At 43.3% G+C, this 25,194-nt stretch overlaps 1 protein-coding gene and 1 long non-coding RNA gene across 6 annotated transcripts in view; one reads left to right on the forward strand and one right to left on the reverse strand.

Moving 5' to 3' along the window:
- Window positions 1-25,194, reverse strand: part of SRPX (sushi repeat containing protein X-linked) — an 87,054-nt gene that overhangs the window by 21,676 nt on the left and 40,184 nt on the right. For 2 of the 3 annotated variants that reach the window (XM_070066532.2, XM_089324339.1), the window contains exons 2-4: window positions 12,628-12,687; window positions 6,725-6,916; window positions 3,965-4,141 (exon numbers count right to left, since the gene is read on the reverse strand). In XM_070066532.2, the coding sequence (XP_069922633.1) occupies window positions 3,965-4,141; window positions 6,725-6,916; window positions 12,628-12,687 (429 nt within the window). The remainder of the gene's footprint in view (window positions 1-3,964; window positions 4,142-6,724; window positions 6,917-12,627; window positions 12,688-25,194) is intronic. The other variant, XM_070066533.2, reaches the window with a different exon arrangement.
- LOC149119575 (uncharacterized) lies at window positions 22,002-24,584 on the forward strand. Of its 3 annotated transcripts, XR_016228320.1 has the most exons (4): window positions 22,003-22,354; window positions 22,812-23,381; window positions 23,508-23,551; window positions 24,009-24,584. It is a non-coding gene; the product is annotated as an uncharacterized LOC149119575 (long non-coding RNA). The 3 variants fall into 3 exon arrangements; XR_016228319.1 differs by having other exon boundaries at window positions 22,002-22,354; window positions 22,812-23,551; XR_016228318.1 differs by lacking the exon at window positions 23,508-23,551 and having other exon boundaries at window positions 22,030-22,354.

Here is a 25,194-nt window from a genome sequence, read left to right on the forward strand (position 1 = left end):
CTGAAAGCAACAACCCTGAGGTACCCTTCCCATTTGAACATCTAGTGTGAGGCCATACCCTCAAAGACAGACAAGGATGTTGGGGTCCTCTCCTACCCCCAGAACCATTCTACCTGCACTGGTTGACCAGGACTGTTCTGCAGTGTTTTTCATCACGGAGATTCAAGCGAAGTCTAGAAGGTTGCTGTGCCAAATGTGTTGTTGGTTCTCAGTTTTTGTGTAATCTCCCCTCTACTGCCAGGACTGAAAGCCTCAAAATTACATTTCCATAGATCACTTTACCAGCTGGGCGCCAGATAGGTTTGCCAATGGAGACACTCTTATGAGACTGGAAGGCAGGAAGGAGGTAGAATTCAATGAGTGTTTCAAGGCCTCCTGACTTCCTTCAGTAACAGTGGCAGTTACAGAAATGTCAGCATCAGGGTGGGCTCATGGGCTTTGGGGTGAATCCCACTTTGGCTTCTCCAGCCCTTGGTCAGCAGCGGCTTCCAAATTCTGGTAACAACAGCATTTTTCCTCTTTAGCTCCTCTAGCTCTCCCTGTAGGTCTGTAATCAGTTCCCTGTATTAAATTCCCCTCTGTTTCGTATTTTTCACTTTGTGCTTCTATGTGGGTGCAAACTGTTGAAATCTTTACTTAATATATACTAAACTGATCTTCTGTATATAAGAGAAATGAAAATGAATCTCGATGTGAATGGAAGGGGAGAAGGAGAGAGAAAGGGGAGGGTTGCGGGTGGGAGGGAAGTTATGGGGGGAAGCCATTGTAATCCATAAGCTGTACTTTGGAAATTTATATTCATTAAATAAAAGTTAAAAAAAATAAAAAAATAAATTCCCCTCTGTTTCAAATAGAATGCTTCCTATTTTCCTGATTACTGACCAACATGAATGAAGAGAAGCTCAAAATAAATCTGAGTGTTTATTTGACCTATTGCTTTTGTCAACAGGATATACAGTATGGCGATTCAGATATTAAAGGGTATTTGATTGCATCTTCGGTCTGGTTCCTTGGCCATAGCTCATTTGCCAGTTATGTTCAGAGTGATAATAATGGCTGATGCTGCCAGAGAAGACAGTAGGCGGTGATGCCTTCAAGAAGCCAGCCCTAGGCTTGAAGCCAGAGGTGCTGTCTCACATCTGCCTCCCAGAAGATAGCAACAGATTTTAGTCTTTGTTGTTGAAGTATCCACTCTAGACACTGGCAGTGAAGAAAGAGTCCTGGAGGGAAAGCACATGAGCAGACTAACGGGTAGATGGGCAAATGCAAGCAGGGCAGGAGCCAGGCTCCTGTGATCTGCTGCCCTAGCATCTTAGGACTGGAACCATCCCTGGAGTCAAAGAGTTTAGGCCTGAGAGCCTAGAGATGTAGCTCCAGGCCTGGCTGTATGCAATCCCAGGCACTCAGGTAACTTCTCAGGCATCATCTACAAAATGGTGAGTTGTACCAGAATGTTATCCAAAGGTTTTTGAGTAAATGATCCCTCAAGATAGTGATTCTTGGACCTCTTAGGGAGCTGTAAAAAAAAATCCAGTGCCTATGAGGAACCAGATGCATTAATAGGCAGTCAGGGTGGTCCCAGTGGAAACTGAGGGTGCAAAAGCTTTAACAAGGTCAAAGTGCCTGCCTGCCCACCCTTGAAAGCTTCCAATGTCATCATGAGAATAGCAAGGGAGTGGCAATCCCTTCTGAGCTCCCAGTTTACTGCAAAGCAAATTAGGTATCCCACCCTCTGATGGCCCTTTTTGTTTTATCCTGAGCAAGCCCAGCAGGGTAAAAGACTGCAAATGGGTTTTGTCTCCACCTGAATGTCAAGTTTTTTCTCCCCAAAATTGTGCTTAAAAACCACTGGCCCCTTCGGGTTTAGCCTCTCTTGGAACCCCACTCCATGCCACTCTGGCTGGAGGTCTTCAACTCTAATAAATCTTGCTTTTAAATCTCTCTGATTGGTGCCAGCACTGTGGCATAGCGGGTAAAGCTGCTGCCTGCAGTGCTGGCATCCCATATGGGTGCCAGTTCAAGTCCTGGCTGCTCCACTTCCAATCTAGCTGGGAAAGCAGTAGAAGACGGCCCAAGTCCTTGGGCCCCTGCACCCATGTGGGGGACCTAAAAGCTCCTGGGTCCTGAGTTCAGATCAGCGCAGCTCCGGCCATTGAGGCCATTTGGGAAGTGAACCAACAGATGGAAGACCCCTCTCTCTCTCTCTCTCTGCCTCTGCATCTCTAACTCTGCCTTTTAAATAAATAAACAAACCTTTTTATAAAAAATAAGAAAACACAGATTGCTAGGCCTCACTCCAGAGTTTCCAATCATTTATGTCTGACAATTTGAATTTCTAACAAGTTTTCAGATGCTGCTGCTGCTCTTGGGGGACCACATTTGAGAACCATTGTCTGGTTCTCACTTTTCACCACGCATGAAAACTACCTGGGGGGCTAGCTTTGTGGCATAGCAGGTAAAGCCGCCGCCTGTGATGCCAGCATCCCATAATGGTGCCAGTTCAGGTCCTGGCTGTTCCACTTCCAATTCAGCTCCCTGCTAATGCGCCTGGGAAGGCAATGGAGGATGACCCAGGAGCTTGGGCCCCTGCACCCATGTGGGAGACCCAGAGGAAGCTCCTGGCTCCTGGCCTTGGTCTGGCCCTGCCCAGGCTGTTGCAGCCATTTGGGGGGTGAACCAGTGGATGGAAAACCTCTCTGTGTGTGTAGCTCGAGTGGGGACTCCACAGCTCCTAAACCACTGGTTCTCAATAGGATGTGATTTTTCTCCGGAAACCCTCCAATATCACTGGTGATATCTGGAGATATTTTTGGTTGTCACATGGGGTGGGAAGGTGGTTGGAGGGAAGCTGGGTTTGCAAGCAAGTGTTAGTGACACCTAGCAAATAAAAGCTGAGAAATCTGCTAAACATCTGACAGTGCAAAGAACTATCAAGAAAGAAAGAAAGAAAGAAAGAAAGAAAGAAAGGAAGGAAGGAAGGAAGGAAGGAAGGAAGGAAGGAAGGAAGGAAGGAAGGAAGGAAGGAAGGAAGGAAGGAAGGAAGGAAGGAAGGAAGGAAGGAAGGAAGGAAGAAAGGAAGAAAGAAAGGAAGAAAGAAAGGAAGAAAGAAAGGAAGAAAGAAAGGAAGAAAGAAAGGAAGAAAGAAAGGAAGAAAGAAAGAAAGAAAGAGAGAGGATGGATTATCTGGCCCCAAATGTCCATTGTGTCAAGGCTTAAAAACTTTGCCCTAGAGCATCGTCTATAAGAAGTTCAGGCCCTCACCCAGATCTGCTGAATTAGAATCTGCATTTTCACCCAGGTCTCCAGATGAGTCCTGTGCACGGTAAAGTTTGAGAAGCAGTGCGCGAAAGCAGCTTCAGAATTCAAGTGCAAGGTGCCAGGTCCCACCCCCCAGAGTTTCTGATTCAGCAGGTGTGTGGGGTGAGGGATTGATACTTTTCATTTCCAAAGAGTTCCCAAGAGATACTGTGGCTCTGCTCCCAGGACCACACAGTAAGAACCACTCACTACCCGACAAACCCAGAGTAAGGTAAAATATCCCAGCTCCTGCCAGCTAAGCAAACTGAATGCTTGCTGACCATCAGAGTCAATGACAAAGGAACTAGGTCCGTTGGCTGAAAGACACATAGATGCTCTCTGCAGGACAGACCCTTCATATGTAACTCCTCTCGATGAACAAGACAGAGCCGTGAAATGAAGTGGCAGGCATGTGCTATATCTCAGACAGCCTAGAGCTGCCTCAACAGCAAGCCATGAGGAGGAAGCCATGAGCAGTGAAGGCAGCCCTGAGAAGGAGGTCAGGTCTCCAGCGGAGCCAGAGACCCAGGGATGAAGAGAGCTACTGAGAACAAAGCTGGGAGCTTATGCTTTTCATAGAATCCGAGGCTGCCTTTAAAATCCACTATAGCACCCACCCCTGCTCCTCCAAAGTAGGCGCTTTCCAAGGGCTGGGGCATTTTCTTACCCACACAGGAGGCTGGTCGACCACTCCAGGCCTTGCTGTCCATACATGTGACTGTCCTCTCCCCTTTCAGTGTGTATCCTGGTGAACAGTAATACTCACAACGGGAATTAAAGTAGGCTCCATCTACACACTTAAACCCTCCATTTGCTGGCATGGCAAGGGTAGGACATCGCTTTTCTGTGAAAAAGACAAAATCAAATTTGGTTGTTGCTGTTGCTGTTAAAACCCATGGAGTTTCGGAGTCCAGAAACTGTGAAAACATAAAGTGAAAAGTTAATTTAAATAAAACAAATGGATGGGGCTGGTGGTGTGGCACAGCGGATTAAGCCACTGCTTGCAACAATGACATCCCATATGGATGCAATTTTGGTCCTGGCTGCTCCATTTCTGATCTAGCTCTCTGCTATGGCCTGGGAAAGCAGCAGAAGATGGCCCAAGCCCTTGGGTCCCTGCACCCACGTGGGGAACCTGCATGGAGTGCCAGGCTTATGGCTTTGACCTGATCTAGCCCTGGTTGTTGTGGCCATTTGTGGAGTGAACCAGCAGACTGAAGATCGATCTCTCTCTCTCTTTCCCTCTCTCTCTCTCTCCTTCTGTGTAACTCTGCCTTTCAAATATATAAATAAATCTTAAAACAATAACAGGTGGAACTAGAGGAACAATGGGGTATATATGTCACACACAAGAGGCACAAAGCTTGGACTGTCATCCCAGCTAGGCCACTATGTTTGGGTATGTTCCCCAGAAGCAGATCTTGAGAGAATGATTTGAGTGCAGGTGGTTTAGTAAGAAACCACTCCAGGCAAAGGAGTGAGGGCACGGAAGAAGCAGGAAAGGGAAGGGAAGGAAGCCAAGCAAGGTGGCATCAGTGGATTGACCCGGGCAAAGCCAGCCTCAGTGCGCTTCCACACTCAGGGCAACCTGGAGCAGGACTGACAGTTCAGAGTCTGTCTTGCCTCTGGGCAAGGAAGCTGCACTTTCTTTTTTTAAGATTTATTTATTTATTTGAAAGTCAGAGTTATACAGAGAGAGGAGGAGAGGCAGAGAGAGAGAGAGAGAGAGAGAGAGAGAGAGAGAGAGAATCCCCAGTTGGCCACAACAGCTAGAGCTGTGCTGATCTGAAGCCAGGAGCTTCTTCCAGGTCTCCCATGTGGGTGCAGGGTCCCAAGCATTTGGGCCATCTTCTACCACTTTCCCAGGCCACAGCAGAGAGCTGGATCGGAAGTAGAGCAGCCGGGACTCAAACCAGCACCGATATGGGATGCCCGCACTGCAGGTGGTGGCTCTACCCGCTATGACACAGTGCCAGCCCCACCTGGGCTTTTATAATCCTTTACCAATCAATCCTGGGAGAGTTCCAGCCTGCTCACAAGAGATGCTTTTCCTTGTCACAAAAAAAAGAGCAGTTTTCCGAAGGAGCAGACTTCCTTCTTCTAAGAAGGTTGAAGGTACAAGTTCAAAAGCAAAGTACTCAGAAGCTGGGGAAATGATATACAGAACTGGTAAAAGGGTACCAGGGAAACAGGTGAAGCACAAGGTGTCCACCACCGTCATCCCATTGCATAGTGTGCCTAGCCTGGGTCACGTGACTGCAGTCCCAAGCCTCAGTGTCCCCCAAAATGAAGTTAAAGTAATGACAACCATATCAATGCCTTTAGCAAAGTTGAGTTGTGCAAAATGCTTGGCAAACAATAGGTGCTTAATAAGTGGTGGCTGTTTTTGAAAAACAAAGGCCTCTAAAACACGCTTTGACAATGCTGGACCACTTGCAATTTTTCACATGAGATATTACTTGTCATGAGGTTAAAAAATCAGTCTTTGAAATGCTTTTTACTTCCTTTAAAAAAAAGTCATTTATTTATTTGAGAGGGATGACTTGTCACTAGGCTAAAAATCAACCCCTGAAATGCTCTTTTTTTTTTTTGAAAAAAATTATTTATTTGAGAGGGGGAGGGAGAGAGAGCACACATGTTCTTGTCCACTGATTCATCTGTAAATGCCCACAATGGCTGGGGAAGCCAGGAGCCGGGAACTCAATCCAGGTCTCCCACATGGGTGGCAAGGACTCAATTACTTGAGCCATCACTGCTGCCTCCCAGGGTCTGCATTAGCAGGAAGCTGGAATGGAGCCAGAGGGAGGAGTTGAACCGAGGTACTGCATTATGAGACTCGGGCATTTTGAGGGGAGTCTTAAGCACTGGGCAGAACTCCTGCCCCTGAAATGTTCTAATCTTCTTCCCTTTCATGGAATAAGCAGCACTTCTTCAGTGACTGTTTCCTTCCTCCCTAAGCTCCATCACTTAGTAGAACATTTCTTTCGTTTGTTTTTGTTGTTTATTTTGGAGGAGAGTTTACTTCCTTAATCTGCTACAAATCCCTGACATAGGACCTCCCTTGTACTTACCGTAAGGTTCACACCCCTGCCCCCCTCTCTGTGATGCTGTTCCTGAAACCCACCCCTCACACAGAACCTGTGCGTGCCATCTGTTTCTAAATCCCCAGCACCTCTTCAGGATGCAGCACTTCCTGCACAGACATCAGCCATTTGCTGAGCAAATCCCATCTTTCCCCTTTTCCCAAACAGCTGACCACACCCTTCTCCCTGAAAGAGCCCTCACACACCCACCGCACGCTGGCAAGCCACGGGCTTCTGCACACGAGAGCTTTTCTGCAATGTTCAGTGAAAGGCCCAGATCTCTGAGCCAAAGAACTCTGGCCCCGACTGTCCCTGAGAACCCAACACAAGGCTGTGCTACTCACGTTTGCAGATGACCTTGTCGGACCACCGCTTGTTGGACTGGCAGATCAGCTGGGAAGAGCCATGCAGCTCGTAGCCCTTCCGGCAGCGAATGTCGCATCTGGAGCCCAGGGCTGTTTTGTAGTATCCTCCTTGAGGGGCCCTGCAGTACACATCCCCGTACTTCACCTTGAGGGGGGAGCACCAGGGGGTGTCTACAGGCAGCAGAAACAAAGGAGAGGAAAACCAGGATGTGACATGTGCAGATAATGCATGCTCTTACTCTCTCAGCCCCAGGCCAGCTGCGTTCCACATGTTAGACCTCCAAATCATGCTCATGTTCTTCCAGGTCTCTCTGGATAGGAAAGTCATGGTCATGGACTAGATGTCAGACACAGCTGAATATGAATCTGAGATCCTCTAAAAGTAGCTGTGTGATGTTGGACAAGTTACCTAACTTCTGTGAGTCAAATACCTATACTTATGCCAGAAGGCCATTATACAAGTGAGGACAAAACAACAATAAAAAAAATGCATATCAAGGACCTTACACAGTGCTTAACACAGTACCTGTCCAATAAATGCTTGTTTTTTTGAAGTATTTCCTATAACTAGATGCATATTACTCTCTGGAGGGCAACTGATTATGATAATAATTATGATAATGTTGTGAACCCAAGCCCTAGCCATTCATACACAGTGGTAGTGTCAATAATTGCTTAGAACCATTGCTCTCCACAGGGAAGCAGTCTCTCCATGTTCAGATGCTCCCAACCATTCCTCATTTGGAGAGGGACACACTGCCCACCCGGCACACTTGCGGGCTGTTTTGTTTGTGGCTTCATAGTTGCCCGGAACTCATCTATGATGGCACTAATCAATCAGAGCCTCTCCTCTGCTGTGCCTTTGGCAGGTACTCTCTCAGATCCACAAATAGCTGGGTATGATTAGCTCCTTGAAGGGGAAAGCTCCTACAGTGGCCACTGCACCAATGTCCAACAAGAGATGGGGACCACTGACAACTCCTTCAAGCCTGCCAGGCTCTCAATCCTCTGAGCAAGAGCCATTTCCTTCCTGCTGCCTGGCTCCTCACTCCATCGGTGCTGTCAGTGAGTGGGATAAGTGCGCCATCATGTGGCCAGCGAGGAGGACACACCCTATTGTACTGTTGGAGGAATTTTTTTGAGGATGTTCTTCTCAGTCATGAAAACTGTCATGTCCAGGTCTCGTGGATACACTGCCTTCTGTTTTTAAAATTGTGTGATTTCACGTTCATGTTAGCTAATACTTTCTTTGTAAAATATCTGAGGATGACTGCAAGTGGGTCCTAAAGCCAGGACTCAACTACAATGCCTTAGTCATTTTGGATAAAGGTGATATCCTGATGGCTTAACCTAAAGTTAATTAAATTCACTCATATGGATATAGACTTGCAGGAGTTCACATCAGGCCTATAGACCTTGCTTGAAAAAAATGTTCCTTCCTCTAAGGGTTTACACACACAGCTTGTACACACTCGTACTAACATTTATTTATTTGAGAGACAGAGAGATCTTCCATCTACTGGTGTGCTCAAGAAATGGCCACAGTGGACCGTGCTGGGGCAGGCTGAAGCTATGAGCCAGGAACTCCATCCTGACACATGGTATCAGGGCCCCAAGTACTTGAGTCATCTCCACTGCCTTCCCAGGCCCATTAGAAGGGAACTGGATCAGAAGTAAGGCAGTCAGGACTCAAATCAGTGCTCTGATATGAGATGCCGGCATCACAAGCAGTGGCTTAACCTGCTAAGTCACAATGCCAGCCCCCTTACTAAGACTTTTAAATGAGATAAAGTTGGACCCGAAGTAAGATACTAAAGAACATACACATCTCCCTCATTCTCTTATAAGTGGAAAAGAATTCTTGAGCCAATTTTAAATGTTTTGTTTAGTTTTTTTTTTTTTTTGGTGATGTCTCCAGATAAATTATGAAACTAAAAAATTTCAAGATTTACATGTGAGAAGCCCTTGGGGTATGTTTGCTTAGTACTGCCAAGCTGAGCATATTTCTTTATAATCAAAAATCTTTACCTTAAATTCTGGAAAGAGCCACAGATGTGTACCACTCAAGCAAAAGTGGGAATTGGAACCTACTGGTTTCTGTGACTCTTAGAGGAAATTTCTCTCCCTCCCTCTCTCTTTGTGCCCTTGTAACAGGAAAGATTAATTTACTGCCTCACCTTCAACACCCCTTACCCCCCTTCATTCCACCTGCCCCGCTGACTGCTTTCCTCCTAGTTTTCCCGTCGCCCTTGTTCCCCTTCTAGACCACAATGCTTCTGTGCTTTTCAGTCTCTAGTCTTCCTTCCATCTTGCCAGTTGGGTCCATGTTACTGCCTATTTCCCCATCAACTCACAGGCCAAACTGTGGGACCCTTGACTGAGGACTGAGTACATTTCAGGAAGAAAAAATGAAATTCTCCCCATTTGAGGTGGAAGAAGGATAATGAAGTGTGAGTGAACACGGGCAACCCTGAGTGTTGATGAAAACATAGTGAGGCGGTAGACTATGCTACACACAATACTGGGTAGAGATTCAACTGGGCATACATTCCAACTCCATCTTCTCCTAGTAACCCTGAGTAATTGTGTAAATGTGGGGGGAATCCAGGTACTTTATCTATAACATAGGAGTGGATTAAATGATTGTCAAAATCCCATCTAGCTTTCAAGCTGTAGGATTCAAACTTTGTCTCATTCCACTCCAGTTCAATATCATGCCCACCTCCTTATACCTTCTTTTGAGTGATAACTTGGGCAGTCTTTCATGATCCTTCCAGCTGAAGGCAAATCCTTTTTGCATTCTGGGTCCTGATGACAATTTTACTGGTATGCAAGCTGGAAGAATGTCCAACTCTCCAGTTGTTTATCACTCACATGTTGAAAAACACCCACACCCTCCAGCTTCAGGACTTTGCCATAAATTGAGGAGGGATGAAATTTTAGGGTGAACTAGTATGAAGCAGCATGCCCATAATTCTTAGCACATACTATCTCCTATCTCTTTTGTCTCCAGAAATGTACCCAATGCAATTAGCAGATTTTGCCCCATATTTTAAGTCTTCTAATTCTAGCAGTGCTGGCCACACACCCAAAAGCAGTGCTGTTGTCAGCATGGGACAGGGGAGGTGAATCTTGTTTTCATTTGTTTGCAAAAGGAATTCTTTTTGATTACTTCCCAAGACAAATCTTTGGAAGACATTTTGACGGTTTAACTGCTCTGCAGTGATCATAATTAAAATGTCGGTGGGTAAGTGGAATTTAAAGGGCATGCATGCACCATAAGTTAAAGTGAATTAACAAAAAGTTTAACATAAAGGTTTAGAAATAGGAAGTTCTTGTGCCACTTCTGTTAATATAGGACTTACTAAGGAGAAATCTAAATTGATTACTTAAGAAAGTCTTTTCATCTCCTTGGGCCAATGTGGTAAGCATTGCAGTTAAATGGAGTTCCTGGGGTAGGGAACTCATGCAGCAGACTAATGAGATGTCACTTAGCAAATTCTGGGTATGAGCCAAAACACCTGCTTAGACCCAAGGCTAACATCTGCTAGTTATGTGACTCTGAACAAGAGAACCTACCATCCATAATCCTTAGTCCTTTGATCCATAAACAGGGGACAATACTGACATATCTCTACATGCTTTCTCCCTTCTGCCAATTAGTGTGACTACATTATGGTATTCCAAGGAAAAGAATAAAACATGATGCCTGCCATAAACTGGGAGCACAATAAATGGTAGCTAAGTTTCACTTGCTTTCTTTTTTTACTTAATTTAATTTAGGAACACTTTGCATACTCTGCCAGATGCTAAGCGAATCTAGAGCTAAACCCTTTCTTAATAATAGTTTGCTTCTACTCATGACTAGAGCCTAGGGAGATTACTGATGCCATAAACAAGAGTGTCAAATTGTTAAGTCAACAACAGGAGTCACTGTGTACTTACTCCTCATGTAGGATCTCTGTCCTTAATGTGCTGTCCAATGTGAATTAATGCTATAACTAGTACTGAAACAGTATTTTACACTTTATGTTCTGTGTGGGTGGGTGCAAACTGATGAAATCTTTACTTAATATATACTAAATCGATCTTCTGTACATAAAGATAATTGAAAATGAATCTTGATGTGAATGGAATGGGAGAGGGAGCAGGAGATGGGAGGGGTGCGTGTGGGAGGGAAGTTATTGGGGGGGGGGAAGCCATTGTAATCCATAAACTGTACTTTGGAAATTTATATTTACTAAATAAAAGTTTTAAAAAATCCCAAAGCAATAATAAAGAACTTTTAAGTTTAAAAAAAATAATTGTTTGCCTCTAACTTTTAAAACCAAGAAACTTCAAACACTTTTTAATTGCATAAACTTAAGGTGTACACATGTTTTGAAACATACATACATTGTGAAATAACCACAGGTAAGCAACTTAACTGACAGCAGAAACAATTTCCTAAGGAGAAGTCATTCAGACTTTTAGGGAAAGCCCATATTGGAGCCATCTGGTCTACTTTCCACCTTGTAATGCTGTGAATTGAGGATGGGAACAATGATGCAAGGACACTGGGTACCACCTGCTGTAGATATAAAGGGTCACCTCTACGTGCATGTGCTATAGGGAGATTTTTGAACAAAGGACTCAAAGAGGAAAAAAAAAAACAAGGTTTTTTTTAAGCCCTGGATTTGTTAAAAAGTTTTATGAATCAGAATATCTCCTTATCCTAAATATCTGACAAGTTTGTGCTTTGCTTGATTAACTCCTGAGGTTATGAAGATAGGATCTGCAGGTAGGAATGAGTATTTACATTCAGAAATCACAAGCAAATGTGGTGCTTAGTGGGAAACACATCTGAATATAGGCACCAGATTATATTAGAAAGATGATTCAATTGAGTGAAACACAGCTGGAGAACACTCGGCAGCCAAAGGCTGACCAGTACAACCCTGAGTTTCCTAGAGCTCAGACACACCACAACAGGCCTGGGCAGTGTCCTTCTGTAAGAATGTGGACAAATTTCCTGGGCAAAATGTCACCGTGAAACTTCATTAACCAATTTTCTTCAAAGTGTTTCTTCACTGTAAGAAGAACCAGATTCAGAGAGAAAGCATCTAAATTTAGCTTCATCTTTCCCAGGATTTCCTAAGCTTCAGAAAATCTACCATCAGTAGAAATATGTATGGACATACTTACCTGAGCCTGCATAGAAGCTTCTTGATTAGGCTTTTTATACCTACAGGCTGGTGTGGAGGGGAAGATGGCTGGAAATGTGTAGAGATGGAGTTATTTATCATCAAGTTAAGTAAGTTTCAATTGAGCAACACACTTTACTTTTCATTTCAGGAGCCATTCTAGGCTCGGAAACAGCAGGATGAAATAAGCTTACGAAAATCAAGCTTTCTCATTCATCTCAGTACATTAGCAGCACTGGGTCCAGATTTGACCTTGGATTGTTTACTCTGGACGATTGTGGCCGTAATGTATCAATCAGGCAGAACTCACAGCTTGATTTTCACTTTCATCTGCTACAGCTTGCCTTTGCAGAAGTCAGGACAGCAAAGAAACTTCTGAGAATAAAATGACCATGGGGCGCTGAAAGACAGCACTTCAGAGGTTTCCAAATGCTTTTTGTTCACTTTCATTTGTTTTTCCTTTTGTTTCTTTTTGTTTTTGAATGGGAACATATATATATATATACACACACACACATATATATATACATATATATATATATACACATATATATATATTAATATGCTTTCCTTTCCTTGATGGGCAACTAGAATTTAAATGTGTTGTTGGTCACTTTATTACAGTCTGCTCCATAGGGCAAAAGGGAGAGTTCTCCTGGCACGAGCAGGTCCTTGTTAGCATGTAAGCAAAGCATTCACCTTTATATCTAGTGTGGGGATACCCGGCTTCATCATCTTCTAGCGGTGAGTCTCCCGATCCTACAATAAAAAAGAACAGAAACTGCAGCAAGAAAAGCCACATGACAGGGATGCATATTTCAAAGCACTGGTTTGGCGTAGTCCATGCAAGAGATGCTATTAGAATGCAGCTCCAAGAGCAAAAGCTTCCGTGGCCATTCATGAAGGGACACGGCACCTCTCAGAGTGAACCTGGCTGGGCTGAGACTGCCAGAGCCAATCAAAATGAGCCTCAAAATGTTTTGGAATCACCATAAGCCAAGTGCAATTCTGGAATAGGGAAAGGGAGAGAGAGTCAACTTCACTCTGAGAAGATGCCAATGTATACGAATCTCGTGCCAGGGAAAACGCAGTAAAATGTGTGTGACTCAGACACAGACCATAGTTTCTCCAGCAGTCAAAGAAAACCCCAAAAGAAGCGGGTGTTTATGGCACCTCAAACTGGTCTATCTTATGGAATGGATTTCGGTGGAGGAAAAGGAGGCAAATGACATGTCTTATGTTAATGACAAAAGACATGCAAAACTGCTTGATACATTTGTAGAAAATGAGTGCTGAAACAGGCAATCTGGAGATCTGAATGTTTATGTAGAATTTCTCACCAAGTCATGGCTTAAGAAAATTTTAAAAAATAGATCTTCATACTCATAAAAGCCACAGCGTCAGACAGAAAGTCTGATTATTATTTTCAAATTGAACTCATTTAGATGTTGCATTTGAATTGTTTTTAGAATATTACATATTGAATTCCACTGAGTGGTGGATCCTTAATTCTTGAAGTGGTAGCAGATCCCAGACTTACCTCTAGACTTCACAGTCTGGTCCCTGATCCTTGAGTTAGCACTACCTTGGTCACACATTCACCTGCAGGTACCAGCAACCATGACAGACAAGGACACACTGTACTATAAAGTTATTCAAATTTTCATGCAGAATGAGCTGTTCCACCAGTATTCCACATGAGAGATACAGAGTAGGGAAGCTGAAAGTGGGGAGGCTGGGGCCGGCGCTGTGACACAGCGGGTAGAGTCACCGCCTGAAGCGCCGGCATCCCATATGGGCGCTGGTTCTAGTCCTGGCTGCTCCTCTTCTGATCCAGCTCTCTGCTATGGCCTGGGGAAGCAGTAGAAGATGGCCCAAGTCCTTGGGGCCCTGCACCCACGTGGGAGACCCAGAAGAAGCTCCTGGCTCCTGGCTTTGGATCGGCACAGCTCCGACCATTGCAGCCAACTGGGGAGTGAACCATGGGATGGAAGACCTCTCTCTCTCTCTCCCTGCCTCAGCCTCTCTGTAACTCTGGCTTCCAAATAAAATAAATAAATCTAAAAAAAAAGTGAAAGGTGGGGAGGCCACGATAGCTGGAATGTGTCCATTTGGAAAAGACTCCAATTCCCACCAGAAAAGTCCAGGTCTGCGTTCTACCTCGTTGCAGATTCCTGCACTTGGTCTCTGGCTACCCAAATCTGTACAAAGTTACAAACCAGTCATTGCTCCATATCAAAAACTGAACATGAAAACAATGCAACAACATGAATCAAACCCCTTGATCCAATCATGGAAATAATATAACTACATGTGAATCTTCAATCACCTGAATTAAACAAAAATAAAAACAAAACAAGCAGATCCAAGAGCAGCAAACTCCCCAAACCCCTTAGTCATACACACACGTACATATTCACACACTTACACACATATACACACATCTTTTCCCCACAGTGATCATCCTGATTAATCTGTATATAGTATTTATTATAAATGACTACTCATTCATTCCATGTTGTTCAAATGACAATTCCTTTCTGTATGAGTACTCTCTGGATAGCACCTCTTCACCAGCTTCCCATTTAGACAGTTTTTCAGGGGTCCAGTCTCAATATATACTCCTGACTATTTCTGGGCCATCTCACGTATTTGACTCAAACCATTCACCACGAAGTGATGACAAATCCATTATTCCCAGTAATCAACTTTTCCAAAACTAGACTTTTCAACAGTTTTCTGGATATTTCCATGCTCACACATAACCCATTCAAAACCAGATTCTTTTTCTATCATATCCGTGAATCCCCCAGTATTACCCATTTTAGCAAATAACATCACTTTCCAGCTAGTCTGCCACATTGAAAGATTTGAACTTTTTTTAAAAAAAGGTTTATTTATTTATTTGAAAGGCAGAGTCACAGAGAGGCAGAGGCAAGGAGAGAGAGAGGTCTTCCACCCGCTGGTTCACTCCCCAGATGGCCGCAATGGCTGGAGCTGGGAAGATCCAAAGCCAGGAGCCAGGAGCTTCTTCCAGGTCTCCCACACGGGTGCAGGGCCATCTTGCACTGCTTTCCCAGGCCATAGCAGAGAGCTGGATGGGAAATGGAGCAGCCGGGACTCGAACCAGCACCCACATGGGCTGCTGGCACTACAGGCAGTGGCTTTAGCTGCTACGCCACAGTGCTGCCCCCAAGTTTCAGCCTTTTATTTTGTCTTCCTCATCTACCAAATCTTTCAAATTGACTCTAGAAGTTGTTCTCAAATTTATCCCCAACTCTGCATTTCAACTGCATTTGTCAGTTAAAAACTCAGGCCAAAAGACTTGACAAAACCTTTGCAATACCCTCCTACCCCATCTGTCATTACCAGTCTCTGTTCACACTCCCAGTTTCCCCTTCTCTTTCCTAAAAAGCAAGATATCCTCGAAATTACCTTGGGCGTTAGTTTTCTGTTTCCTTTGCTGTTGTTGTTTGAGAGGGAAAGGGAGAAAGAGAGCAAGTTAATTCATTTCCCAAATACCCACAATGACCAGAAGCCAAGAACTCAACCGAAATCTCCTATCAGAATGGCAAGAACCCAATTATTTGAGCCATCACTGCTGCCTTCCTGGGTCTGCATTAGCAGGAAGCTGGAGTCAGGAGCCAGAGCTGGGAATCAGGTCCAGGCATTGCAATATGGGATACAAACTTCTTAACTGCTAGGCCAAAAGCCTGCTCCAGGAGTTAGACTTTCAAAGAAAAATCATATTCACTTGTACAGACAAACATGTTTGCCCAAGTTTCCATAGTTAAATCTACAGGTCTTGATATCGTATTTAAGGTACACTCAGTCTGGCTGCAATCTATGCAGACTTGCTCTCCAAACACTTCCATGACTTCAGAATTTCTGAGCCGCTGCTCCATACTCTTCCCTCAGAATGTCCTATTCTTTCACCTCTGCTTGGCAAAACCCTTGTCTCAAGTATCATTTCCATGACACCTTTCCTGACCCACAACCATTACAGCTTACGGCAATAAAAAAAAAAAAAAAAAAAAAAAAAAAAAAAAAGCTTTCAACACACAAATGAGAAAACACATCAGGTACAAATGGAATAAAACAATGAAAAAAATGTTCAAACTCAAAAATAAGAAACTATAAATTAAAAGCACTGAAACATTTTATAAACCTGTCATGATGCTATCAATTAAAACAAAACCTGAATACTGTTATATCAATATCAGAGCATCAGTGGTGATAATGTGTCTTACAATATAGATAATAATAACAGATGAGAAAAGTTCTGGGATGTCTAGGAACTCTGCACTATCCTCTCAACTTTTCTGTCAATCTAAAACTATTCGAAAATTTAAAATTAATTTCTTTAAAATAAATCACTGTACTAAACTCCCCAGAGATGGAGAACAGACTGGAACCCACCCTTCTCCGAACTTCTTTCACTACATTGGTACTTGGTGAATTACACTTAGGCTGTACTCACACAACCTCCAGCATCCTGCTCGATTAGGAGTAGTATAAATATGTGGTAATTATTCGAAGTATCATCTCCTTGAAAACTAGTTTTATGAGAAATAGAAGATATTTCAAGTGGCTCTGAGGCACAATGAAAATGAACATGCACTTTGACTAAATAGTAAATCCCAAGCTATTTAGAAGGGGGCTATTCCTCTCCTTAGTTTCCTTTAGTTCCCCACACCTGAGATCCCGTGCTGGGCTTGAAGAAGACAGCCATTCCCACAGGTCCTGGGGTAGGATGCACAGCACAGGCAGTCTTGCAAGAGTATGTCTCCTGTTCAAAGAGGGCCCACGGGATTGACCTTTTCTACATTAAACAGAGTGACCAACAAGCCAAGATTCATAGTTCCCAGTCTGCCTGGGAATGCCGAGCAGAGCAGTCTCATTCCCCAGCAATCTCGTCTCCCCCCACATGCGTTAGCATCACTGTCCACAGCACTCAGTATTAACTATCTGCCATCAGCAGTTATCATTTCTTGGTGCCTATGCACAATATCCTAGCTGAACTAGACGTTCATAGTCTTGAGAGAAAGACATTTTCTCATGTATGCATTTGTAGGTGTTCAAATAATACGACCCACTGTTCAAAGCTTAGAATAGGAAATCCCAAATAGGTGTTTCAAGAAAATATAATGAGAAGCTTTCTACCAGATTCTTTGTGGAATAAAGTATCGTATATGTAAATATGCATGAACAAGCTATGCTGAACACTGCCTGGTCATACTCAGTTGCAGCTTCTTCCATATGTTCGCTTCTCTGTCCTTCAGATGCTGAAAGGGCAAACAGTACAGCTCCTAGCCTCCCTTAGCCCTCTGTTGTGGATGTGCCTACTTCAGAGATTTAGAAAATGAAAGAGAAAGAATTATTTTTTTCACAGTTGTGTACGCAGAAAGTGGGTTTCAGTGGATGTGAGCATTGGCAGCTGTGGGCTACCATAACCACTACCCCCCCCATACCTTGTAGGGTACAGAACAAGTGATCTTGGCAATAGTGGTAGTCATACTATGAGTAGCTTCTAATCTTTGGGTGGCAGGAGTAGTTTCTGGCTTCTGGATTGAAACTGTGGTACCGTTTGACTTTAATGCAGACTTTCTGTCTGCCACTTCTCCAGTCCTTCTGATTTTTTATCTTATTTCTTGAATTAAATTCATTTTGTCTAAAATACCTAGGTGGAATTCTCTTTTCTACATTAAACCCTGACAGATATTTAAGCAGCTCAATTAAAAATGAGTGTATGGTTAGCAGTTTTCTCTTATTAACTGGACATTACCCTAACAGGGGGCACACTACTATCACCTACAAGCTTTTGAAGATGGCAAAGGAGACTTTTATGCAGATACGGATGAGTAGGGAGAAAAACAACTACTGGAGTAAAAATGTTGATTCTTTATCCTAATTGGAATACCTCGTAAGTTAAATACAAGAGGATTTCGGAGCAACTGAATCCACAGGAGCAAGGAAGCAACACATATTGAATGCTTACGGTATGTACTATGCTTGGCAATTTCTATGGACTGTCTCATTTAATCTATGCAATAACCACGGCAAGATAATATTATTATCTTAGATTCACAAGTAGCGAATGCTAAGCCTCAAAGGCCTTACATTGCTTGACCAAAGTTAAGCACCTAATAAATGGTAAATCAGAAATTCAAATCCTGTCTGCCTGACTTCCAAATCTATCATACCCTTTCTACTTTAAGTCTCACTGCCTTCTGCTCCTGCATTTTCAAACAAATGAGATAGCAGGCTTTGGAATCATTGATGGGAAACCAGAAATTGCAGTCAAAAGGATGCAACGGAAGAGTGAGTCCCCCAAAAAACAAAATAACGGATCTGTGTGACAGAAGCTACTGGTTGCTTGTCTGGCATCTCTCTCTTTCCTTTTTGCTAAAAAATCAGCAGGTTGTGTTCATCAGTAATGTACTCCTCCCCAGAGGATGAGCCATGATTCCCAATAAAACATTCATTCCCTTCTGCCAATAACTGCTCCAGGGCTAGGGAGCAATACAGACATGCAAGTCCGTATTGAGCAATGATAAGTAAAAAGAAGCCTGGTTTGGAGGGAGGGGACTTAAGGGAAGCCTGGTTTGGAGGGAGGGGACTTAAGGGAAAGATTTTTTCCCCCTGAGAAAAGAGAGTACAAGGAGAAGACTCTTTGCCTCTTTCTGCCCTTCCTGTTTCAGAGGCTACCAGTCAGGCTGACCGTCTGAAGCTGCAGCAGCTCATTTTCAACCCTGAGGTTAGATGTCTCAGGAACCAAAATTTTCAACTCAGATGGGAAGAGTGAACAAACAACAAGGACCTGAAGTCTTTGACATCCTCACGGGGTTAAATGACCTTTAGACACCTTCCCTCCATACTTCTTGTTAGGTCAACAATAAATATCCTCTTGGGTTTAAGCCACTGTAAGTAGCGTTTTTGTTACTTGCTGCTGAATGCATCCAAGTGGACTTATAAACAGATGAAAACTCTCCTGCCTAGCACTGATAAGAAATATAAAGAAGTACTAGAAAATTCCCTGTTTATATCCAGCCAGAACCTTTACATCAACTTTAGAAAAGTACGATGACCAGTCTACAAATTGGACACCCTGCACAATACAGTAAGATCAAAGATAGATTCATTTATGTTCACCAGACTGTATTTACTAAAGCAGCAACGGAGATTCATGTATCATGACGTTAAGTTTTCTACAGGTTTAGAATGGGAAATAATAGAGTAGGGGGAATGAAGAAGGCAAGTTTCCTAGTAAACTCCTCTTTATTTACAACAGACCATCCCTTTAGAATTCTATTAATTGAGGCTTTGTTGTAACAAAACATTAATCACTCTGCATATGGTTCTGATTATCACTCTTTGGAAAGAATGCTTGGGTACTTCTTTTACACAAATACAAATTTTATGTTGGCCCAGAAATCAGAAACTCAGAGCCATGTAGAATTCTGTCCCTCAGTCATACCTGGAGCAATTCCACTTATAATTCTGCTTTCCTTGAAGAAACTTCTTCTTCTTTTTTTTTTTTTTTTTGAAGATTTATTTTATTCATTTGAAAGTTGGAGTTACACACACAGAGAGAGGAGAGACAGAGAGAGAGGTCTTCCATCTGCTGGTTCACTCCCCAGATGGCCGCAATGGCTGGAGCTGGGAAGATCCAAAGCCAGGAGCCAGGAGCTTCTTCCGGGTCTCCCACGTGGGTGCAGAGGCCCAAGGACTTGGGCCATCTTCTACTGCTTTCCCAGGCCATAGCAGAGAGCTGGATCAAAAGTGAAGCAGCCGGGTTTCGAACCGGTGCCCATATGGGATGCTGGTGCTTTAGGCCAGTGCATTAACCCACTGCACCACAGCACCAGCCCCTTGAAGAAACATCTTATAATTCACATATTTAAAAAGAAATAGCCATGCTTTTTTCCAGATTCTGAAGAATTGTCTTCCTGGACTACCGAATGTCACCCTTCCATTCTAAATGTCTAGGTGGATAAGATCACTGAGGCACCAAAGTAACTCCTAAGTAGTGTCTGCGACATGGATTGAAAATAAATCAGAAATCTAGATTCTGGAAGGCTACTAGAGTGTCCCTTCCATCACCTCATAACGTTTCTCATTGTAAGGTGTGGCGGAGGAGAGCTTCTGGAAACAAATAGAAAACTTTGCTAAAACTATATATCTCTTTATTGATTGTAATACATATCCCAAATAGGCAGATTTGCTGGTTCTATTATAGTTTTAGCCCTAGGGGTTGGGTTTAGTTTTTAGTTATTTTGAAGACAGTTCTGAATTACTAATATTTTGTCAGAAAGTTTTAGTTTTCCCTGGATTGTCATTATTTTAAACACAATTTTAATCATATCAGAAATCAACATATTTAATAACAAATTGCAGGGCTGGAGTTGTGGTGTAAAGAGTAAAGCCACTGTCTGTGACTCCAGAATTCCATATTGGTGCCAGTTCATGTCCTGGCTGCTCCATTTCTGATCCCGTTCCATATTCATGGCCTGGGAAAAACATCAGAAAATGGTCCAAGTTCTTGGGCTCCTGCCGCCCATGTGGGAGACCTGGAAGAATTTCCTGGCTCCTGACTTTGGCCTGGCTCAGCCCAGGACATTGTGGCCACTTGGAGAGTGAACCAGAGGATGGAGGACTTTTCTCTTTCTCTCTCTGTGTGTGTGTGTGTGTGTGTGTGTGTCTACCTCTTCTCTCCCTCTGACTTCCAATGAATAAATATTTTAAAAAATAATAAATTGCATCATAAGTTTATACTGAAAGTCAATAGGGAAAGAAACTTCATTTTGCAGTAAGGATTCTTAACCTGAGTACCTAGAGCACTATCAAGTCAACGAGAGGGCTTCAGGGGCTCCACGATCACATGCAATTGATTATGGCTTTTGGTACATGAATACACTCTCCTGGGAGAGAAGTTGCTAGCTTTCAGTAGATTTTAATAAGTGACTGTGATCTAGAAAAAAATGGACTCATTGTTTTATAGCATTCTATTGTATGAAGCATGTTAAGACATTTCCTGAAGAAATATACAACATGTCCTTGATATCTGACTTTTGCTTGTATGGAAGAAGAGAGAACAATATATTTTTTAAAAGATTTGATTTATTTATTTATTTATTTATTTATTTGAGAGGTAGAGTTATAGATAAAGAGAGGTAGAGACAGAGAGAGAGGTCTTCCATCTGCTGGTTCACTCCCCAAATGGCTGCAATGGCCAGAGATGGGCCAATCAGGAGCAGGAGCCAGGAGCTTCTTCCAGGTCTCCTACGTGGGTTCAGGGGCCCAAGGACTTGGGCCATCTTCCACTGCTTTCCCAGGCCACAGCAGAGAGCTGGATCAGAAGTGGAGCAGCCAGAACTCCAGTTGGTGCCCATATGGAATGCCAGTACCACAGGCAGAGCCTTAACACGAAATGCAACGGTGCCACCCCAAGAGAACAATATATTGAAAGCAAGAATAAATATCTTTATTAGGTCATACTGGCTTCTTCTAGATTATCATTACCCAATGGAACTTTTATCTGTAGCGTCCAATAGGGTAGTCACCAGCCACATGTGGCTATTAAGCAGTTAAAGTGTGGAGAGTATGCCTGAGGAAGTAAATATGTTTTTTTTTTTGACAGGCAGAGTTAGACAGTGAGAGAGAGACAGAGAGAGAGTTATAGATAGTGAGAGAGAGACAGAGAAAGTTCTTCCTTCCGTTGGTTCACCCCTTAAATGGCTGCTACGGCCAGTGCGCTGCACCGATACGAAGCCAGGAGCCTGGTGCTTCCTCCTGGTCTCCTGTGGGGAGCAACTGAGACTAGACTAAGTTACTGGAACTAAGACTAATTCTATGCATCTGATCTCCCACAATATGGCACTGGGGAGGAGTAAACAACTTCTACGCAGCTGCCTCATCAGTTTGACTGATAAGCTGCAGGAGCTGATCCTGCTCCTGATTGGAGGAGAGCAGCGTGCTCGGCGTGTGGGCAGCAGAGCACGGATTGGTGGAAGAGGACTATAAAGGAGGAGAGACAACATGCACCAGCAACATCTGAGGAACATCTGAGCAGCCCCTGAGAGAGCCGGCCGGCAGTGTGCTGCCCCTCCGCGGAGCGGTTGGGGGGAGGGCGTTAGCAAACTCGGGAAGGACCTGCAGCTAACCCGGGAAGAGCCAGACAAAAAGAACAGTGCAGGGTCCGGTGTCATTCCTCCGCGAGAGGGGGAGCGACAGTCTCCCACACGGGTGCAGGGGCCCAAGCACTTGGACCATCCTCCACTGCACTCCCACACCACAGCAGAGAGCTGGACTGGAAGAGGAGCAACAACCAGGACAGAACTGGCGCCCCAACCAGGACTAGAACCTGGGGTGCCGGCGCCGCAGGTGGAGGATTAGCCTAGTGAGCTGCGGCACTGGCCCTGAGGAAGTAAATATTTTTTATTTCATTTAATTTTAATTCATTTTAGTTTACATTTAAATAGCCACATGTAGTTAGTAGCTATCATACTTGACAGCACAGGTCTAGACGTATTTTTTAAAATAAATCATTTCTTTAAGTTGCTCAGTGGTAGGAGCCACATCTGATTTACCATGTATACCTAGCATATGATTCAGAATTAACAGCAAATAAATGTTGGAGGAAAATATGCTTTAAGCTTCTTATGACATATAAATCATATGTCCTTATGCTCATATGCTTGGAATGGTTTTATCCTAAACAGTACTGCTTCAATATATAAATTTGAACTGTGAAAATACTGCAGAAATTTGATGTTTGGGGCTGGCACTGTGGCACACTAATCTCACTGCAGGTGTGTTATCTGCCTATCCCAACATTGTGTATGTGTGTATTTGTGTGCAGCAATTAATCTTCCATTTTACAGGTCTATAGATAGAGGAGCCTCATTCCCACATGGACTTCATTTAATGATGAGATTCTGGATTTTGAGTGAACGCTGTAATGAAATGAGATTGTTCGGGATGCTAGTAGAGGGTCAGTGTATTTTGCATGTGAGAGGGAAATGAATCATGTCTGTCAGCCAGTGTATTGTGATAGGCAGCCTCTAAGATGGCCCCCAGTTATCTTTGTCTCCTAATTCACATCCTTGCAGAGTTCCCCTCTTTGAATGTGAAACGGGCTCACATTTCTGGTGAACAGATCATAGAAGAAGAGATGCCACACCTCTTTTAAAAATCATTTACTTATTTACGTTGAAAGGGGGTGGGGAGAGGCCTTCCACCCACTGGTTCACTCACCAAATGCCCTCAACAGCTGGAGCTGGGCCAGGCCAAAGTCGGGAGCCTACAACTCAATCTGGTCCTCCACATGCTTGACAGGAACCCAAGTCATCACCACTGTCACCTGAGGCATGCATTAGCAGAAAGCTGGTATTGGAAACTGAGCTGGAACTCACACTCGGGCACTGTGATAGGAGATGCAGGCATCCCAAGAGGTACGTTAACGGACGTGCCAAATGCCTGCCCCAAGAGATGCCATACTTCCTATGAGGTTAAGTCATAAAAAAGACTGATTTCCCTCTTGGATATTCTCTTTCTTGGATCACTCATCACGGGTCAAGCTGGCTGCCAGATCATGAGAGAGCCCCATGGAAAGGCCTATGTGGTAAGGGACCAAAGCCTGCCAACAATTATATGAGTAAGGTTGGATGAAGATCCTCACTCCTGCCCTCCACACATAGTACACACAAGTTGAGCCTTTAGATGCAACCTTAGGCCAAAAACTTGATTGCAAACTCATGAGAGACCTTGAGACAGCTAAGCCAAGCCCAGATCCTGACTTATAAAATTTTTATATAATAAATGGTATTTGTTTTAAAAACAAATGGAGGAGGAAAAGATAGAGGAGAAGGAAGAAGAAGGAAAGAATAAAGGGCATTTTGGCTTAAAGTGAGGAGATTTTGATATATTTTTCATCCTTGATTTAGTAGCCTTCTCTTAGGCCACCAAAGTAAATAATGCTTATGCTCCACCCAAATCCTCACTACCCAGCGTGAAATGCCCAACTTCCAGCTGCTGCAAGCCTTTGATTGCTAATGGCTCACATCTTCCCCCTTTTCCAGAGAACTGTCCTCAGCTGAAAAAAGCCACTTTACCCAGCTCACCCACTTCCTGGAGGCAGCCAATATTTGATTGATATGGAAGACCAGAAGATCAGCCTCTTTGCCTCCAAGCGAGGGATGCGAGTACAACCCTGCATGATATACACGCTCAGCCTTACCTGAGACTATCCTTGCAAGGCTCTTTTTTCCTTCCCTTCTTCATTTATAGATTTCTTCCTGAGAGCCTTCCCTCAATGAATCACAAGCTCTTTTTTTAAGAAACCAAGTTAAGGCAGCCATTGACTTTCCTTAAGCCTCAAATAAATGTCCCAATGAGTCATGCCTCATAGGATTGCTGTAAATTAAATGGCATAATATGTATGCTTTAAAAATACTATGTTAGAATTAAATAATGGCCACTATCCAGATTGTTTCATACTCCTCTAATTTGATGGCTCATAGTTGCACTTTCTATTTAATTCAATGAGTGTATTGAGGGCCTCTACTACTTTGAGCTGCTGTGCATGTAAATGAGCTTCTGATAAAAATATGAAAAACTTATATCTGGCATGATATATTTTAAAGAGTTTTTAAGCATTAAATAAGAATGTGTTAAAAATATCAGTGTTACCAAAGTTTTTCGTGCTTTAAAAGTCCTTGATCTAAACTATCTTGCATGATTTATGATAAATCTTTATATAAAATCTTTAGAAAAATATACATATTCAACTTAATAACCACTAGGAAAGCCACATACTCTATCTTCTCTAGGAAAAAGAAATGTTATCAAACTTAGTCTATGAATTCAAATGATCAGTTGATAAAATTTGCTTTAGGAAAAAATGATTTTCAGGTTCTAGATATTATCATTGTTTATCATTTGAGACAGTAAAAACCCTGTGGTTCCTTGTGCTTTCGTGACTTAAAAACATTTATGAAATAGGACCCACCGAGGGTTATGTTACTGCTGAAAAGCATTATTGCCAAGTCTTTTGTATTCTCATGGCTCTAACACATGTGGATATACACACATTTCTGGAAACCCCAAGGAAAGACCTGTCCACAAACTGTGTGGATAATAGGTAGAGTGGTAACCATTATCACCCCCATGAGTCAATCTGCAGGGACCTCTTAGCTGGAAAGTCTTAAAATTTAGGAGTCCTTTGAAAAACCCCAGGTGTGAGTTCCACATGCTTGACTAGAAGAC

The sequence above is a fragment of the Oryctolagus cuniculus genome, chromosome X, assembly GCF_051225735.1.
Source record: "Oryctolagus cuniculus isolate XC-2025 breed Fujian yellow rabbit chromosome X, ASM5122573v1, whole genome shotgun sequence".
NCBI lineage: Eukaryota > Metazoa > Chordata > Mammalia > Lagomorpha > Leporidae > Oryctolagus > Oryctolagus cuniculus.